Below are 20177 nucleotides of genomic sequence, written 5' to 3'. Positions count from 1 at the left end.
CAGATGTTGCAGGGAATGATACAAAAGGGATCGAGCCTAAAGTTAGCAGCCAGGCTCGCCCCAAATGAATCTATTCCTTTAATTGAATGAGGAATTTGGGTACATTAAAGTATTACTGAATCCGATAAATCTAGGAGAGAAAATCAACCGTGTGATCTTAGAACTTTCCCATACGTCAGTGGTACTGGAGAGCAGTCTGGTACAGCACTGACTTCTGCTGATAGCTGCCATGTACCATTTGATAAGGAGTTGTCTCAACTGGTTTTGCATGTGTGGGGTATGTTTATAGTACCAAAGGAATCCATAATAAAAAAAGTATAACTCAGATCTTCTTTTCGGTTGTGTCCACCCAAGATCAATTTATATTCAGATAATTTGTTACATGTCGCAAGATTTTTATTTTATTTTAAAGAGCCCATTTGTAGAGTCACACAACCTTACAGTGAAGATGATTTATTTTCCATGCAAAAAGGAGCAGAATCTTTCACTCTGAAATGCATTCATTTTCAAATATTTTTTCATCACCACGCAGCTCAAAAGAGCAGACCCTGGCCAAACCTCATTCCATCGTTGGTTTCTAATTTTAATTGTCAGACAATGTCAGGCGAATGAAGATCTTAGTGCAATGGATTCCCCCTTTACCCCGGTGAATGGTTGAATTTCCCCCCGACAAATCAATTGGCAATCCGTCAGGCTGTGCCTAGTGTCAGCACTCCCCACTCCCTCCCTCGTTATAAGCTGCTGTAATGAATCACTAATCACCCAGTCACTGATGAGATTCCTCCGCCTATTATCCCCCTAATTACCTCACACTGGAGGCCCTGCCATCGGCCAGCAGGGGGCAGCCTGGGTAATTGATCTCTCACACAACACTCAATAGTCATTGAGGAGACAAACCAACAGACAAATTAGCACTGATCTGTTCTAAAAAGTTAACGACTTCACGACTAATAGCGGGAAATATGCCCTCTCACGTGTCGTCCTGGCAGTTAGACGCTTTTACACCTCAGCTGCAATGTCCGGTCTTGAACACTTGCATCTTGATTTTTAGAAGAGACGGAAACAAGGTTTTGACAAAATGAAGCCTCCAGTGCAGTAACAGCTCACCTGGGCGGGCCAGTGCGAGGGGCGGAAGAACAGAAACCCATGGGCAGAGCGGGGGCACGGGGGCGGGCGGGTGAGCAGGGGGTGGGGGGGGGGGGGGAGAGGGGGGCTGCTCCTGGGGGCAGTTAAACGCCTGGTCTAGAAAGGCTGTCTGACACTCAATCTCGGCCTGCAGGTTGGTAGGCGCAGGAGCTATGCCTCTCCAGAGGGCCGTTGAGACCGCGACTGGAAATGGAAGCCCTAATTCACCCCGCGTCCAGTCATTTGCAGCCGCTGAACTTGGGATTTGGTGGACGGGAGCGAGCCGCCGCGGAGCAAAGATAAAAATGGAAATGGCGCCCTACATGAAGTGGAGTGGGGGGGAAGGAGGAGGGGGGGGGGGGGGGGGGTTCTGTCATCCCATCACAGAGTGAATGAGAGAGAGCCAGAGACTGATACTGCGGATAGAGGGGCTTCATAAAGCAAGGGATCAGAGAGGTGTTGTTATCAGGACCACATTTAGAAGATATTGTACTGCTGCGTACACGTGTGCGAGCGTGCAATACATTAGCCTACTACCCTCTCTCACTCGCCTTTGACTTCCAGCTCCTCGACACAAATGCTTCAGCACTTTATAGTGGATACTGCTCTCAGAGAAAACGTGTACCGACGATCTGAAGGAACTAAATCTGCTAAAAGTGTAGCTGAATGCTTTGTCAACGTGTGTATTTACAGGGAAACATGTCAGAGATAATTTTTATTTATTTATTTTTTTTTGGAAGGCACAGCCCTTTCTCGGCTCCGGAATATCCCGGCTAGGCCAGCACAATGCGGTTCAGTGCTATTCAGGGTGGCTAACCAGGCTTTGTGAACAGCGTGAAGAGAGGAACAGAAAGGGCAGAGTCTGTATATTCCAGTTGCAGCGCAACAAAAGGCACGAGAAGGCCCCGATCATACCAGGTTCAGTGTTTCAACTCAGTATATATATTTAGAGTAATGCAAAAGCTCTACCACTCGTTACCATTACCGGTACAGTGCTCAGTCAACGCTCTCCCCCTGTAACTCTACATCTAACGTAAAAAGCTTTAACTAATGTATCTCAACGTATCTCCTCAAATAAAGCATTAAATCTTAAGTGTTTGGACCTTTCCTTCTCTTTTTGTTTCTTTTGGGATCCTTGGGGGACTTTTCTCTTACTGGGGGTGAAAGCCTGTCAGAAGTGGTTATTTTCTCCAGTGAAATTACTTCTTTGGGTCTTCGATCTCGGGTTCAAAGCTGAGTCTGCACAATTTTTTTTCTTCTTCTCTCTTGTTTTTTCTTTCTTTTTTTTATTTTTGAGGCAATGGTGGATTAGGAGTGAGGGGCTTTGTTTAGACAAAGCGAGGGATTAGGGAAGATTTGCCCCCATAAAGTTCTGGTTTGATGGGACTTTTATCCCTCCATGTTGCTAAAACTGTGTTGCCCCTGGATTAGACCAGTACAATGGGGCCCCTTGTGCTGGGGCTCTGGCCAAAGGGGAGAGAGTGAAGCACTGGGACCCCCAAAAAAAGGGAGAGCAACTGCCAGCGTAAATGAGTCAGGCCAGTGGAAAGGCTATTGATCAGCCCTGCTCTCTTGTTTGAAACAGCTCAGTGTAACTGATGCAGCCGTGGGGTGTGTGGGTGCAGTCCAACTACAACTACACCAAAACAATATGTATGTGAGAGTCTTTTACAAACCTGAATCATGCACTGACTAAGCTAAGCTGATACAGAGACCCTTCAGGGTCATATTAACCTCTTCTGGTAAATTTGTCTGTTAACTTGTGAGAGCCATCATAGGTAATCTATCTTGGTCACAAAATGGCCTTTCCAGGGTATGTTGACGATGGATGTATACTGTAAGGGAGTGGAGAAAGGGTTTTGAACCACCAGTTGATATTGCCCGCTAGAATTGACCTACAGGTAACTATTTATTTATGTCACTGCCTATCAGTCATTAAATTCTGGTGCTTTGCCTCTTGTTATTTGTTCAATAATACGATTGTCCTCCAAAATTAAATTACTTTCATTAAAACAGGGAGCCCAGTCACTGATAGCAATATTTTGGACCATAAAGCCCTGCCATTGTCTAAACCAGGCGATTTAGAGAGGCAATGAGAATAGATATCTTCCCAAGTAAAAAGTCATCTGGCTGCACTTTTAGACGTTTTGGAATATGGCAAAATGTTTAGGTGCTCTAAATTTAATAGTGTTACTAATAGTGTATATAATTAATAGTGGTATATAATGATTTAGCAATGCAGTAAATGTTAATAATTTAATTTACCTTTGCACGACAGCTCTTTGTTTCTCACTTGCACCAAACTTTCGTCTCCAAGTAATGGCATATCCATTTTAAATCTATCGTTGCTGCTGTAATAGCCGCAGTAGCCCACAAGGAAAATGTCACCTGTTAGTAAAACTGGTGGACACCATCTTTTATGCCACCTCAGAGCAGGGATGTAAGGCCCCCAGCAGAACACTAACATGTCGACTAAGAGTCATAAAGCTGTTTTTGACTCTACACACAATATTCCTCTCCGTAGAATTATTTCGCATTCTTGCCCCTGGTTCCGCCACAAAGGAAGCCATACATCAGATGAGTGGTGGATCTACACTAATGCACAGTAAAATGTTCGGCGTTAAATCAACCCTTACAGGCTACATATGGCCCCAATTGGGCTCGTATGTACTCTGTTAAGAGTTGAATTAACTCTGGACATTTTACTGTGTGGTTTTCCCTCTGATTCCAATGGTTACGGATGGCGTCCTAATGTTCCATAAAGAGGTGCAGGTGCTATGTTCTAACACGGCCATGTGATTAAATGCACTTTATGAACTAAATGAACGCGATGGTGGCCATGCACTACTTTTAATATAATTGTGATAAGTGGAATTTATCAAACATTTAACAAAGTGTCGCTAAATTTTAGAAATATTTTTTAAAATGTAACAGTGTGTCAATGTAATATTATTTTAAGTAACTGTTCACTGTTTTTGCTAAATTAATATTAATTATAAAGGTGAGTGTGTTTATGTGTGTATGTGCCTGTGTGAGTGTCTGTGTGTGCGTGTGGGAGAGAGAGAGAGAGAGAAAGTAAAACAGGAATGACATTGCAGCCAGGTAAAAACTTTGTGCGCAGAGATTTATGAGAGAGATGGTAGGCTCTTGTCAGGAATAAAGGGATTTAAGGGTAATAATAGGGTACCGTTGAATATTAACAGAAAGGGGATCGGTCCCTTTAAACCAGGTATCTAATTCTGAGCAGGAAGAAAAAATCTTTAAGATGAAGGCTCTGCTAATAACATGTCCAAGAGATGGCTCCTGGCAAATTGCTTTGTTATTCTTGTCAAAAAGGTCCCTAGGAAGCAGTCAATTTTAAACCATACATCAAAATGATTAATTGCCCTTAAATGAGCAGATGCTGGAATACCCTTGAATGGAGGCGGAGGAGCTAAAGCTTTTTTTTGGATTGCAAACGTAATGTATTCATGAAGTTGCGAAACATCATTATTATATTAATTAGCTATTAGTGCCCAACACTGGCTGCAAGGTATTTTTCTTTATTGGATTTTTCCAAAGCCGACGAAGGGACGTCTCTCACACGCGCTGTGTTATATAATGCGAATAATACCTTCAGTAAAGTTGCAAACGGCCCGCTGTAGCTTGCCATAATTAAAGTCCAAACTACGTTATTACAATTTCAGCGCCGATCTCTTTTGCGTGATGCAAGAAGCAAGCCATCAACCCAGTGGAAAGGCGCATACCTATAGTATTACAACAGAGCCTAGATGAATGGATAAAGTTATTTAAACCATGAAAATACGTCATTTTTCAAAGATAATGAAAGCAAAGACGACAAATCACATTAAAACACGATTTCACTTGTTAAAGCATGAACAGAACAAAAAAGTTAATCGGTATAGAAAAACGACTGCGTGAACTAAGCCCGCGGAAAACTGGGCTGAGTGTGGAAAAAGAAAAAAAATGAGGAAACGTTAGAAAGTATGAACTAAAACGGTGAAGGCGGGTCCTGGTTGCAACGCTAAAGACACTCTAATAGGAACCTGTCCTAACACTTGCGTTTAAACCCTTCAGATGCGCTGGACATTAGACGGCATTAAGTACTGAAGAAAGCTGATTTGTGGAAGAGGGGCTGAGAGGAATTCTTTCTCGCTTTAATTGCTTTAGAAACGGTTCCCACAAAGAGACATTGCCCAGATTTACCTCCCGTTTAAGTTCTTATTTCCATCGGTTCACAAGTTAAGCCTCTTTTTCTCTCAGACCCAAATACTCGGTGATATATCGGAGTGACAAAAGACAGAAAGGGACATAGGGTCGAACTTCCCAAAGAACTTACCAAAGAAGTGCAGGAAACATAAAACTTTAACTTGGGAGGTTGAAACGTAGTTTTCCCTTATTCAGTGACATATTATTATTATTATTATTATTATTATTATTATTATATTGTTGTTGTTGTTGTTGTTGGTAGTGGTGGTGGTGGTGATGACGGTAGTAGCAATAGTAGTCATTTTAGTGGTACAATAGAGAGTAAGTGATTATAGTAAGTGAAACAAAAATATAATATTAAACTAAATGAAAAAAATCACCAAAAAAAAAATAAAAATAAAAAAAAACCGTCAATCACACAGCATACACGGCATTGTGCTTATGTTTAGCCTATTTAATGTTTTAATTTTTAGACGAATATTAAAAATGGGGATTTTTACAGTTCATACAGTCTAGTTCAGATTTCTGCGACCTGTTGGATTATTTCGGATTAATGAAGATTTTATTATTATTATTATTATTATTATTATTATTATTATTATTATTAATAATAATCATAATAATAATAAATATTATTATTATTCATCGTCGTCATCACCGTCATCAACATCTAATAAGTTGAAGAAGTTGAAGTGATAATATAAATAACAAAGATTATTTAAAATGAATACTTCCTATTTCAAGTTTTTTTCCCAATGCCAATCTTTTAACAAAAACAAAGATACACACACTTTCAGTAGCTGCTACCTGTCTAATTAAACTATCATAACAAACCTGTGAAAACGCCTCGTAGGCGTTCGGTTTTCCTGAACACCTGTGGACACCTTGCGCTTGCCACTAATTAGAAGCTAGGCCATATTTATTGGCTAGTGTAAAATCTGTGAACGGATATAGCTTATTTTCCAAATATAGTAAACATAATTAGAAGGGATCTGATTTTAAAGTATTTACAGATAGATTCATACGCAGAAAAAACATTCTCAAATAGCGTCAAAAGTAAAAAAAATGTTTTTAAAAAATAACAAAAGTAATTTAACGCTCGGGACATATTTTATTGCACACACAGACAGACAGGCCGATACTGTGACAACAAGATAGCCTGTGGTCATAATATGGGGTGAGAATTTATCATATTTGCCCATTCCATCGGATGTTTTGTCTACCATTTAAATTCATGTGGATGAAAACATGACCAAAGATAAAATTCAGTTTAAGATTTTCACCATGCCCCTCTATTTCTTAAAGAATTTCAACAAAATATGCAAGCCTTACGTTAAAAGGCTACTTTTCGCTGCCCTTAATTCCAGCCTAAACGGTTTTGCTCCGGGAGAAGAAATCTTTTCTAAAAACCTTCAAGAAGAGAAGGGCATTATTGTTTTAATCCTCTTACCAGCAGTCATTTTAAGACAGGGGTTTTTGGAGGCTGAAATGGCGTCTTCTCTCCACAATCCTAACCTAAATCCTTCAGGGCCGGGAGAGATTCTAAAGGCAGTACCCTGGCATCTATTAGCGATCTCTCTAAAGGCTTTCCATCGCGCTTTCTCCTGCAGTACCATGACAAAGCCGAAAAGCAAATAAAATGAACGCATGAGTTATTCAACTTACTATACTCCAAAGAAATTGATCCATGTTACCCAAGGGCAATTTATGTGCATGTATGTTTTATATAGCCTACCTGAGTACAGCATGAATACAACACATGGTTACAAATTCACTTTGACCCCCAAGATAAAACATTCCTTTATTCTAATTTTATTTTCAAAATCCTCATGATGTATTTTTTACACGTTAAACCGAAGCAGTTTACAAAACTGTATGTACAGGAAGCTGTGAAAGAAAACTGTTCATGAAAGTAATTCTTTCCTGCTCAAGTAACCAGGTCAAAGAGTGGGGAAAATACATAGTAACAGAAAAGCTCGTAGTATTCAGTGGTAACACCAGTTTGATACGTCAAACGTAATTTTTCTTCTTTTTTTCCACTGCATCTCAATGAATGAACATAACTTACATTACTAGGGCATAATAAGGCTGCTTAAAACGGTAGTTACAAAGCACACAAGTCTCACGTGCATGAGACGCGTTTCATGAAATGATTTAGTAAAATGTACATTTAATTACAACAATCACACCTGCAATTTAAACACAGTTACTGCCGCTTAACATTGCGAGTCAATGTAGGACCAATCAATAATAATAATAATAATAATAATAATAATCATCATAATAATAATCGTCGTTATCATAATCATCATTTGTCAAGCCTTTGGAACACGAATCTAATAACTGTATGTATGAAAGCCTTAGTTATTGACTTTGACAGACTGCTTCTGTTAAGTCATGATACTTTTATATTAAACACGATGCATCTCTTTTTTTCTTTTGACACTTGTTTTTTTTTTTTTTTACACTTATTCAAGATCTTGATACTGAACTGCTCCTAAACCATATTGCGTACATGTGAGTGTATAAATGTGAATGTTGTGTATTGGTTGCTGACAGCATATAGTGTACGTTCAGATATCGGAAGTGCGTGTGTACGGGCACAAATATGTGCAGAGAGAAAAATACCGTCGTCGTTTGATTGGCGCAGCAGAGGGCCACTGGAAATCTTGTATGACCTCACGAAGCGCTCTTTAAAATCCTTCCCGAACGTTGGCCCGGTAGATGGCAGCTCCATAGATCCTGCGCCACTCGTGAAAGCGATTGGAGACAGCAACACACACAGAGCAGAAAAGAGTTCCTGCTTCCCTGAATACGACTGTACAGTAGATGGACCTGCTGACAACGTAAAACGAATGAAGACAGGGAAATAAGGGACGGAACTTGAAAACATACCCAAGTGACTTTGAAGAACAGCACAGCGTTTAAGATAACTTTTGACAGGATAACTACAGTAACCGTCAAGGGTGGCTGGAAGTAGCAGGTTTTGCAGAGGTAAGAACTTTTGAATAATTTTGAATTAGTGTGTACAAAGCTGGACATTTCCCCAAAAGTACTTCGTAGCCTATCGTTGTTGACTAGTAGTCTATATTAATAAGTGGTGTGGGTATGAAACGTGTGTATTCGCGCGCGCATAACAATACCAAGAAAATGAAAGACCTTAAGAGTAGTAATTTCAAAGTTTATCAGAGCATTTCAATTCTAAATTATTTAATACGTTGCGCTATATTTGTAACAAAGAGCTGTATGCGCTTCGGTTAGATTTTCAGCGCGGACATTTCAGGGGCAAATTAATTGGCCAAATCCACAGTTTTGGGGGCATATCCTCAAATGCACAAACTTAAAAAGAAAGTAGTGTCACCGTTGTCGTTTAGCTTACATTCGCGTGAATATAATAGATAGGCTACTCATTGTGGAGCATTTTATTCTAGGCCTACATACTGATGTTTAGAATCAGGCAAGACAGAGGAAACTTTCCGATTCATCTTAACTTCGACCGTATCTGATATTAACGAATAAGATTTAAGAATATAAAACACACCATTCCCCCATGCTTTATTGTTCAAAGTTCACAAAAAGCGTACCCATGATACATTTGCTAAGTGCCATTCCATTGATTTGTCCCGTTACTTAATCCAGGGAATTGAGGGAAAATAGTTAAATTATGGAAATAACCACGCAAATGAGGTCAGCGTGTTATCGAATGTTATGTTTTAATGACTCACGGTAAAAAATTGCTTGGCAAAAGGCCTTAAATGTGAGCAAAAGATAGTTTCAAACTTTCCAAGCTACATGTTGTCTTGTGGCTTTCTGCTGCATAATGCTTCAAAATTCTTTCGTTGGCCAGCTGAGAATCCCGATTTACAAATATTTAATAAATATCGCTGTGACATGGAAAATTGTTCTATGAGAAATCAGTATGTTCTGTCAATTGCAACCACTAAACGACTACGAATAACAATACCACTACGTCACCGTTACGATAATAAAGGCAACCAATGATTTTAAAACGATTAAAATGTCCTTGTCGGTGGCAAAACAAACCGAGCACTTTATCAAAGTGTAAATATGAGGATCGGTCCACCGAATCGTTTGCGAGTCTGCGAGTCGCCTACGGGGAAAGGCCGCTTAATAATAATGTGTTCCCATTTCGCCGGATCAAAGAATAACACTGTAAATGCATGCACATTTACATAATGAAGCTTTAATAAGAAAAAAAAGCACAGCATACTGCTGCCGCAGGCTTACTGACACTGCTCAAAGGTATAGGATGGGAGGGCGAATGGGCAAAAAGTGAAGGACAGATAACCGACCTATCTACATAATGCACTAAGTGCCCTGTCGTACAAAACAGTGATGTTAACTGGACCTCATGTTGTGTCATTTTTGATTAACACGCCAGTTGATTAACACTCCAGGCCATTTATTCGGTGAAACCACACAGACACACACACACACACACACACACACAGTCACAGTTACGCACGCGCGCTGGCACGCACGCACACACACACACACACACACACACACACACACACACACACACACACACACAGTGTGTACATCTGTGTCGTACTGATGATAAATGAAGAGCTCTGTAGTCCAACCCTATTTGCAACTACATTACACAGAGAACAAACTGGGGACCAGCATGCATATTTTACCGCAGAGATCTAATACATCTCAGCCACCCCGAGCCCTCGGGCGATCGGATAGGGGGCCATGAGAAAGAGGCAGAGAAACGGCTCCTATTCAAGTCAAATACTTAAGAGAGTAAAGTAAACGTAGCCTATATTATAGCACCTTCTGTCCAGGAGAATTAAACTACTCCCTTTGCCTGCGGTATGAGAGTTTATAAAACATTCCTGTTTCCGGGTATTGGCCTGCACTGGACCCACAAGTGTCATTTACAATCGAATCTGTTCATCTTGAATAATCTGGTGCTATCCTTATTGGGCCTGTAGTCATACTTAATTTTGGTAAGAGTAAAACACTTTTTAAAAAAGACAACGCATGTAGCTACTTAGCGAGATTGTCTGCATTTAGTTTGGCATTGCAAGAAACACGTTGGAAAGAAAAATAACATGTTAGCTTGGTGTATCTTATCCAGTAATGAACACCAACATCGAATTAATAATAATAATAATAATAATAATAATAATAATAATAATAATAATAATAATAATAATAATACAATGCCGTAAGGTTATCACTACTTCTAGGCCTACAGTCGATGGTTTTATTATTTTTGAATGCTTTTTCTCACAAAAATCAAGTAGTCCTATTACGTTATTTCAAATGAAAAGTGAACTTAAATGATTACATAAATTAGGATTGCAATCACAGCACGTGCTTTAAGGAAGGAATTCAAACAAAATTACTTAACTTAAAAAAGGGGAATGCACAGTTACAGATGTTACAGTTTATTTCCACATTTAGGCTATTCTTAATTTGTCATGTAAATAATCGTAAAAGTGACTTTACTCTGTTTTTACTTATTTAAATATTTTAAAAAAATTTTGCAGTAGGCCTACCAGTACCGCAGTTACTTCTGTTATTACCACTTACGTGTCTAGTAGTCAGTACACCAATGACGTTTGAATTAGCTGAAAATTGTTTGTGTGAGCAATGTAATATTTTGTGACTCAGTTCTAACCAGTTGTGTGCTTTAGTAAAACAGATCATTGCGGTTTTCCCATCTTTGTTGACTCATCTGTTGTTCTGTTGCACCATCGTCGTGAAATGAATTGTTGAAGTATAAGCTCCCCGCAGACGCCCCGAGGACACACGGAAGTCAGTTTATCTTCCTAATAAAACATTAGATTTGACAACATGGGTCAAGTACAAAAGGGTACATTTTTATTTTTCCAAAGAAAACGTATGATGATAATGATGATGATACGTATTCTATAGATTTTTATGTATTATAATATTTGTGATGATATAATACTCATTAACCAATATATCATCGCCATGAGCGCTTTTTAAAGTGGGTAGTTACAAAATGCAAAACAGTTTATCAAACTTAGTCACTTTTTCGGGACATATTCATAATTATCCCTCATTTATAATATGTAAAAAAAACTTAGCATCTCAAATCGGTACAAATAATCTCAGTCAATTTCAATGTCCTCTTCTTTTTTGGAACCGAAACTGAATTAAGGTGCTATGCATCAAGTGAGAGTGCAAAAACCTTTCAAATGTTAAATTAGCACATAAAGTCAGGGTCTGTGCCTATGGAGACAGAGGGGGAAATGTATCAATTACTATATTAATATAAAATAGTCTTGAAAAGAGAAATAGAAATATAAGAATATTCAACTTAATTTCCCAGCGTTTGCATTAATTCCAATGCACATTAAACAAAGCCTAATTAAATTTCTTGATCGACAAGTTGAATTATTAATTACCATTTAAGTATTTCTACTGGTAACATTCAAAGCGTCCGAAATCTGTAGGCTTCGCGTTTATCATTACACAAAAAGTCTGAATAATGGGGCAGAATATGTGCCACAGCTGTTTAAAAAAAAAAAAAACTGTTCAATTAGTTGTCAAGTAGGAATCCTATATTTGAAAAATATGAAAATTTAAAAGACGTGAGTTTCAGTTCCTACTCTTGTCCCCTGATACTTCACGTGTATGAGAAGATTTATACATTCTCCTCGCGGTCTCTTAACAGTTCCAGCTGGTTGGTGCTCCAAGATATTCCCTCTTGACAAAGAACGCGATAGTAATACATATCTAATCATGTCCTGCAGCAATACATTTTTATATTTGCAAAACTATCAAGTTCGTATTAGATTTGTTAAAACTGCAGTAAAATAATATATAAATATTATCGGTACCCACAATGTTTGGTTACTGATTTTCAATTGGCATTATGTAGCCATAGGTTTTTAAAATGTGCAGTACACATTATTTAAATTTGTTTTAGGAATTGACTTCAAAAAAATCCGCAGATGCAGTGAGCATTTATTTGTAGAGCAAAATTGTCATATTGTTATTATAATTCTTATTATGTAATAAGCCTGTTTCAAGACTCAAGGTATAATATTAGCACATATTGACAGCAATATAATGCTAGCGTTGACATTGGGTGTGGTTAATTTACAATTTACAAATGATCATAATGGAATATTAAAGTACATTTTTCTGCAGTAATTATTTCAAAAGCGAGGTTTTCAGGGGATTTGTGTAATTGCAATCACTGGGAAATGGTGTGATTAAATTCAGTCAAAAAGCATGTCACACTACATTAACTGAAAGAGAGATGATTATCCCAATTAGAACCCTAATGTATAATTAATGACTTTGGTCAAGTAATAATTTGATGTTAACAGATAACACTTTTGTTTCAGGGAAGATTATTTCATGTTGCCCCGAAGCCAATACTCATTTTTAATATTTGTAACATTTCGTTATGATTTTCAGCAGTATCAGAACAAACGTTTCCAGCCCGGTTGTATAGGGCTTTGACGAGGTAGTTTTTACATGCGGGGGGCCACTACCCCGAGACAGCCATGGACGACCATGTACAATACGCGTCCCAGGGCAATAAAAACTATTACTGCTGACATTGTAAGGCAGATATAGTATGTACAACGTTACGCCATACAATCTTACTGAAATGCAGTAGGCTATAGCTCAACACACAATAAAGCAGTAGTATTGTAAACAGACAAAACGATTTTCAAAATACACCCCCAGTAGGAGGCGCTATGGTCTGAATGAATTATTAGATATTACAGATAAGAAAATACATACATAAATTAACAACATCCTTAGTGAAGCGAAAATAAACTGATATTCCCCATTGATCAGACACCACTTATATGTAAATCATAAAATGATGCTTAATTATGGATCGCCGACTGCTTGCAAAAATGTGTATATATTTTAATGTAAAAATGAACGCGAAATTACTGACTGCTGATGGCAAATTGAAAACGCTGCTGGGGAGGAGCAGGTTCCATGGCTGCTTAATGATATATAAAGACGGTTTAACAACAGTAAACACAATTTATCTGATGGACAGCGATGTTACCCCCTGGATAAATTGTTTTCTCATTTCAACATTACCAAAAACGCGTGCGTTTGTTCTTTTCACAAAGTCATTAAGGCAGTGTTGCCGGTAATGGATGTGCTGTTGTATGACTTTTTGAAAATATAATTGTCACATAAATATGTGATTGCTTCGAGGCAGCTTGTTATGGCAGACAAGTGATTCAGTTAGGGAAATCAAACAAATAAAAAATACGTACAGTGTAAATTGCCCAATAAGAAATTATCAGATACATTATTTAAGGGTCTAACCCCATCATTTTGCTTACTTTTACGAAGGTACCAGCCGACATGCAGCACTATGGAGTTAATGGGTATTCTCTTCACGCAATGAACTCTCTGAGCGCCATGTACAACCTTCACCAGCAGGCAGCGCAGCAGGCCCAGCATGCGCCAGACTACCGACCGTCCGTGCACGCGCTCACCCTCGCCGAGAGACTGGCTGGTAAGAAACAACGAATTCTAATAGACGATCAGCACAACATGCGCACATGCGCAATAACAGGGATCATAATATGTACCCTCAGCGTATTGTAAGTGTATTACACATAATGTAAAGTTTAATCACGTATCAGAATAAATTTAAAATTGAAATTGAGCTTTCAAAATAAATACATAAATAAATAAATAAATAGTGCATAAAGTGCATAAAGCTAGTTTCACTGCTGTTCTATGGTGGTTCCTGAAGCTCTTGACATAATTTAGTTCCCCCTGCTCGTTGCGCCTAAGTCACATGTCATATACATTTCATTCTGCATATAATAGCAGTGAAAAGTGTATTTTTTGCTACCGGTCCATTAATTAAACTGGCCACATCCCTTCTCTTCCAACGGCTGCACATTTCAAGACATCATCCTCGAGGCTCGCTACGGCTCCCAGCACCGCAAGCAGCGCCGCAGCCGCACGGCCTTCACCGCCCAGCAGCTGGAGGCCCTGGAGAAGACCTTCCAGAAGACCCACTACCCGGACGTGGTGATGCGCGAGAGACTGGCCATGTGCACCAACCTCCCAGAGGCGCGCGTTCAGGTACGGCAACACGCCACACCCGGGATCAAAACGCAAACCGTGCTCATCTAAACCACCAATCACAGTTTAATTGCCATGAAATCTGTCACTCAAAGGAAGACTCATGAGGCAACTGTTCACACTCTTCCTGAACTACAGAAACCAAAGACAGGCAGATTGGATGTGCTTAAAATATATCTCTATAGTATTTCCAGTGCTTAACCCAGAACACGTATAATCCATAACATTTGCATTCTGTCAGCTTAGAGATACGGACAAAATACCGAAGCACACACAAGAGTGTGGGGATGGAGAAATATCTAAGACAGATGGGGCAATGAGCTTAGAATAAATTTACAATTTCGCAAGGAATATATAATAATAATAATAACCGTGTGACAGAAAGATCATATGATAAAGTTAATTAAGCAAACATTCTTATTCTATTTTGTTAATATTACGCAGTCCTTAATATTTTGCAAACATTAAATGTATCACTACAGGAGTAATGGTTTACCAATATAATATACTTGGAAACATTATTAATTTGCCCTTAAAAAACCAGAGCTGGGCTATTGAGTGGCTTACACTGTTTAAGGCACTGTTGTGGTGTGTGAATAGACTTTGTGCTCGGGTTTTGAACCCAGGGTGTGCCGATGTCAGCTGAGGCGGGTATACTCAGCTGGTAGGGCAGCAGGTAACTGGTATGGAGTTGCAGGGTTTGGGAGGGATTTCATTTTGTGGGACGTCCGCGTCTCATAATGCGCCAGCGATCCCCTCTGTCAGCGATGCATCCACAGTTAAGCTGCACATGAAGTGCCCTCTTCTGACTCGCTACGTGTGTGAGCCTTTGTGTGATAGACTGCGGAGCAAAAAGAAACAACGGTTGATTCTCTGAGGAGAGTGAATGTTTGTCAAAACTTTTTCAAAATGACAAAGGAGGTGATGACACAAACATACAAATTGGGTGTATACTGTATATATGTATACTGTGTATACACTGCATGCTCTAAAGTGCTTCTATACACTTCGAAATTCATTTTACTGCTGCTGCTGCTATCAGCAGTTACATCATCAATAAAGACAAGTAAGCCAGTACCTGTGGCAGCCATACATGCCAAAACTATAACACCCCCACCACTATGTTTCACAGAAGGAGGGGGGGGGGGGGAGCATGGTTGCTTTGCATCTTTGGCAGTTCCTTTTGTCCTCCACACTTAGCTCTTGCCATCAATCTGATACAAGTGAATCTTGGTCTCATCTGTCCACAAGACCTTTTTCCATAGGTCTGCAGGCTCTTGTAGGTACTACTTAGCAAACTGTAACCTGGCCAACTAAGTAGTGGTTTGCATCTTGCAGTCGAGCCTCTGTAGCTTTGTCCATGAAGTCTTCTGTGGACAGTAGTCACTCACACATCCATGCCTGCCTCCTGACAAGTGTTTCTGACAGGTGTTTGGGGCTTTTTCTTCATTATGGTGAGAATTCTTTGGTCATCATCTGAAAAGGTCTTTCTTGACCTACAAGGCACTTTGCAATTACTGAGCTCACCAGTGCTCTCTTTCTTCAGGGCCAAATAAATTTTTAAAAAGTCCTTGTCCCAAACATTGTGGAGGTCACTGTATATTCACGAGCCATATATATATATTTACAGTTAATATACCTTAATATTTAAATGGGAATGAACCTGGACAGTATAGCCTCAGTCCTTAACCAAATGTGTGTCTCCGCCAGGTATGGTTTAAGAACCGGCGTGCCAAATTCCGCAAGAAGCAACGCAGCCTGCAGAAGGAGCAGCTGCAGAAACAGAAAGAAGTGGCGGAGGGGCCGCAGGAAGAGGGCAAAGGCGAGCCGCCCGCCACCGTCGTCTCGGAGGACCACACTCCTCCCCCTTCCTCCTCTTCCTCTTCGGAGGCGGAGCGGCCTCAGCAGCCGCTCCCGGCGGAGCTCAGCGTGGAAGTGAACGTCACGTCGGCCGAGCAGTCGGGCAGCGAGTCCGCCGCGGAGGACAACACCGACAAGGAGGAGGAGCCGAAGCAGCATGGGGAGGGGCCTAAGGGTGACGTCAGCCTGCTGCCTGGCAACAGTTCACCGCCCTGCAAGCATCTCAGCCCAAAATCAGGTGAAATAAACCCCCGTTCCAGAAACGCTTTTTGATTTTTCAAGCTGGCATTTTAATGAGAAATTCAATATGCCTTCACAACACAACGTGCATTTTAGACTGTGTATAGCACACTTAAGAAAAATAAACCTAAAAAAGTAACTGTTGTTCTCCCCATGTCCACATGGATTTCCAGTTACTCCGGTTTCCTCCCACAGCCCAAAGACTTGCTCTATATTGCCCGTAGGTATGATTGTGTGATTGGATGGTATGTGGGCCCTGCAATGGATTGGTATCCTGTCTAAGGTTTACTCCTGTCTCTTGCCCACTCCATGCTGGGATAGCCTTCAGCTCCTCCTCCTTTACCTCTACCAACCCTGACCAGGAATAAGCATTTTAATAAAATGGATGGATGAAAACTAAATGTTGCTCTTATCCAGCAGCAAGTGCACAATGTGTCCAAACAAACAGCTTCCTGGAGTTTATTTTTTTCACTGAACAGCATTTGATTACTTTTAAGAACACATGCAAATAACGGAAGCCCTTTCCACTGCCTAATGTCAATTTCCGTACAAATGCACAAAAAACATTTGACATTCTATTCACAGCCGGTGAGGAATCATCTTCATGTGCATTCTTAACTGTAACATTTGTGGGGGAAAAGCAGTCTGGAAAAAAAGGTTCAGAACAGCAAAGGAGGAAGTCTTTACCCTGTGTGATGTCCTGTTTCTCCTCTCCCCTCCTCAGATTCTCCGCTCAGCTCCCCACCTCTCCCGTCCTCCAGCGGCGGCGGCGTCGGCAGCGGGATGGCGCAGAGCAACTCGTACGCCTCCTCCCCGCTCAGCCTCTTCCGCCTGCAGGAGCAGTTCCGCCAGCACATGGCCGCCACCAACAACCTGGTGCACTACTCCTCCTTCGACATGAGCGCGCCCTCCTCCATGCCCTACCTGGGCATGAACGTCAACATGGCGGCGCCGCTGGGCTCGCTGCACTGCCAGCCCTACTACCAGTCCCTGTCCCAAGCCCAGCAGGTCTGGAGCAGCCCCCTCCTGCAGACCCCCGGCAGCCTCCCCAGCCTCAACAGCAAGACCACCAGCATAGAGAACCTGCGGCTCCGGGCCAAGCAGCACGCTGCGTCCCTGGGCCTGGACACTCTGCCCAACTGACCTCGGGGCTTCCGCCCGGCCGAGAGCCGTCCCCCGCGCCCCGCGCCGTCCCCCGTGCCCCCCGCAACCGGACCTCAGCATCACCCGCCCCCGACCCCCAAACTTGATCCAGGAAACTGGTTCCCAAGCTTACAGCCGCCTCCAGCTGGCGTCATCTCACCTACTAGCACTCGGACTATAAACTTCACCGGCTTTTCCCCAATGAGAGCCCGGCTCTATATCTCACCAGAACATACTACCGAATATGCAAGAGACAGTATTAACCATTTCTGGAAAAAGAGAATGCACTTCACATCAAAAAGGGAATAATCTGTTAGCAAAGGCTGCATCATCCTCGATAAATCTCGATTTTTTCCGAACATCAGCTACAGCAGAAGACCTCTGGCCAAGCGGCATGGACTTCCTTAGCCGCCTGGTCCTGATCTGAACTCACTGCACTGTTGGACAGTCCGCCTGCGCTCTCCACCAAGGATCCATTCAGCTTTGTATATAGCTGCTCATACGTGTTCACATCTCCCTGGTTTGTGTGTCTAAGTCAGTGTCGCCTTCTGTGAAGAAGACTGTGAAGAGAATATTAAAAACTTTTTTTATTTCCCCGTTGTGGTGGTAAATAAAGGGGACAAAAATGGAGCGAACTCAGACTCTTCAGCAATGTAAATGAACACAGAGACTGTCCGTTCAAACCGGAGGTGGGACTATTTACAACACAATGACCGTCAGATCAAAATTGCTATGCCGACGTTGCGTATTTTGCCATTGTCTGTCCCGTTCACGTATCCCTTGATTGTTTAATTAAATGTGACTAATTTATATGTCTTATGCACAGGATTAAACCACACGTACGGAGAATATCCTGCCGATTACAAAATGATTTAAATAACTGAATGTGCACGATTTTAATTACTTTCTGCCTGTGGCAACAGCAACTTTATGGTATGCCATTGTAAGCTCTGTGTAACATGAGATCCACTTAAATTCCGATGTCCTGAGCAAAGTGTTCATAAGGCAAGCAGGACAAGTGGCCTCAGTTTCCATTTGTCTCCACTGTTACAGCTGAATATACAAATGTAATCATCTGCCAGATAAATCAATGTGAGCTGCACTGAAATCAATTACATTCAAACTGAGCTTTTACCATCATTGGCCAAACGCTGTTTATGATATTGATTTATTTCACTGTTTCACTCTTTTGCATATCTATATTTTGGGAATAACAAACCTGTGAGCCAACTTCTTAATCCTATGAAAACCCAGCCCTGAAATTAGACCCGAATCAATTAATTTAAAAAAAACGGCATACAAAAGAGCTAGACATATGTAACTAACAAAGACCCTACCATTGTTTTCCAACAGTCTCATTTTCATGTAATCTAATTTATTGTGGCCCGGTGAACATTAAACAATAGGTAAAATAAATGTGGCACTTCCTGTGGGGACATTGGAGTTCCCTGTTAGAGCACTTCTAAGAACATCTCCAGTCAGTCTCCTGCATGTCTCTCCTTGTTGAAGACTCTGAATTCTTCCACTGATATTATGAAAATTATTTTATTTGTAAATGATGAAAATATCTGTAAATGTTATTTGAAAGGGGATATGTACATTTCTCATTTGTTGTAGACTGAGAAGGTATGATTTGGGAGGGAGAGCCTACAGTCCAACTCTTCCTCGTTTACGATTGTATGAAATTGGCAACAGGCCGCACCTTAGAAGGAGGCGGTGAATGCTATAAATTATAGTCTGGGTGTCTATGTAAGTCTTCCTATCGATTTCCATTGTCGCTGTGATTGTGGAACAGAATAATTACAGTTCATTCGCGGGCTGTCAAGGCCAAACGGTGAAGTTGAAATGGGTGAAAAGTGATCCTGATAAACAAAAAGATTCCCTAAGTTAATAAAGTAGGTCTTAAAGTGATATGTTGTAAAATCCTCAATAAAGTATTGTTTGGAGATATTTATACATACGTCATTCCTCCGTGTGTATTTGTTCTTGTGAAAGGACCGACCAGTCAGTAGGTATTTGCACTGGACACCCCACACTAGTGTCTGTCGTTAAGTGCATCTTCTGTGTTACTTTTTGAGGTTGGAAGGTAAGAAAATGCTATAACACGGGTGTCTCCTGGAATAGAACACAAGTTTACAGATAAAGTACTTTCCCGCAAGGCTTTTCAAAGGAATGCAAAGAACTGATCAATTTTAATTTGTTCTTCACTAATTTGAACAAGGCAATTACATGCAACATGAGTATTAATGCGTTTTAACACGTCAGTGGTAATGTCCTCCATTAATCCACAAATGCATTGTTAACTGTCACAGAGAGACCTGCCTGAACTATAGTGCATAGCTCACAACGTGCACTATATACAACCAATAGAATTGGTCACAGTGAAAATGTTGTCGTGTCACAAAATGGAAATGCTCATGGTATGTGGAATTCATGTGGAATTCCAGATTAAAATAATCATTATTTTTTTTATTTTTTGGGGGGGGGGGGGGGGTATGAATAATAGGACAGGG

The 20177-nt window shown here is 40.7% G+C and overlaps 1 protein-coding gene across 2 annotated transcripts; it reads left to right on the top strand.

Annotated features, from left to right (window-relative positions):
- The first annotated feature begins 7409 nt into the window (after positions 1–7409).
- dmbx1b (diencephalon/mesencephalon homeobox 1b) lies at positions 7410–19616 on the top strand. Of its 2 annotated transcripts, none has more exons than XM_035412677.1 (5): positions 7410–8328; positions 13675–13839; positions 14227–14421; positions 16132–16519; positions 17246–19616. In XM_035412677.1, the coding sequence occupies exons 2-5, from the start codon at positions 13687–13689 to the stop codon at positions 17662–17664; spliced, it is 1155 nt and encodes a 384-aa protein (XP_035268568.1). In that variant the 5' UTR covers positions 7410–8328; positions 13675–13686; the 3' UTR covers positions 17665–19616. The 2 variants fall into 2 exon arrangements, with proteins under 2 accessions (XP_035268568.1, XP_035268569.1); XM_035412678.1 differs by having other exon boundaries at positions 7412–8328; positions 13675–13840; positions 14243–14421; positions 17246–19615.
- The last annotated feature ends 561 nt before the right edge of the window (positions 19617–20177 follow it).

The sequence above is a fragment of the Anguilla anguilla genome, chromosome 4, assembly GCF_013347855.1.
Source record: "Anguilla anguilla isolate fAngAng1 chromosome 4, fAngAng1.pri, whole genome shotgun sequence".
Classification (NCBI taxonomy): Eukaryota; Metazoa; Chordata; class Actinopteri; order Anguilliformes; family Anguillidae; genus Anguilla; species Anguilla anguilla.
Note: the sequence above shows the minus strand (reverse complement) of the source record. Positions and strands in the feature narration are given on the sequence as shown.

Bases quoted from the DNA above. Each gene is read 5' to 3' on its own strand.
- dmbx1b (XM_035412677.1), top strand. From the start codon at position 13,687: ATGCAGCACTATGGAGTTAATGGGTATTCTCTTCACGCAATGAACTCT. The intron at 13,840-14,226 runs GGTAAGAAACAA...TTCTCTTCCAAC, and splicing joins CCCTCGCCGAGAGACTGGCT to GGCTGCACATTTCAAGACAT. The intron at 16,520-17,245 runs GTGAAATAAACC...TCCCCTCCTCAG, and splicing joins GCATCTCAGCCCAAAATCAG to ATTCTCCGCTCAGCTCCCCA.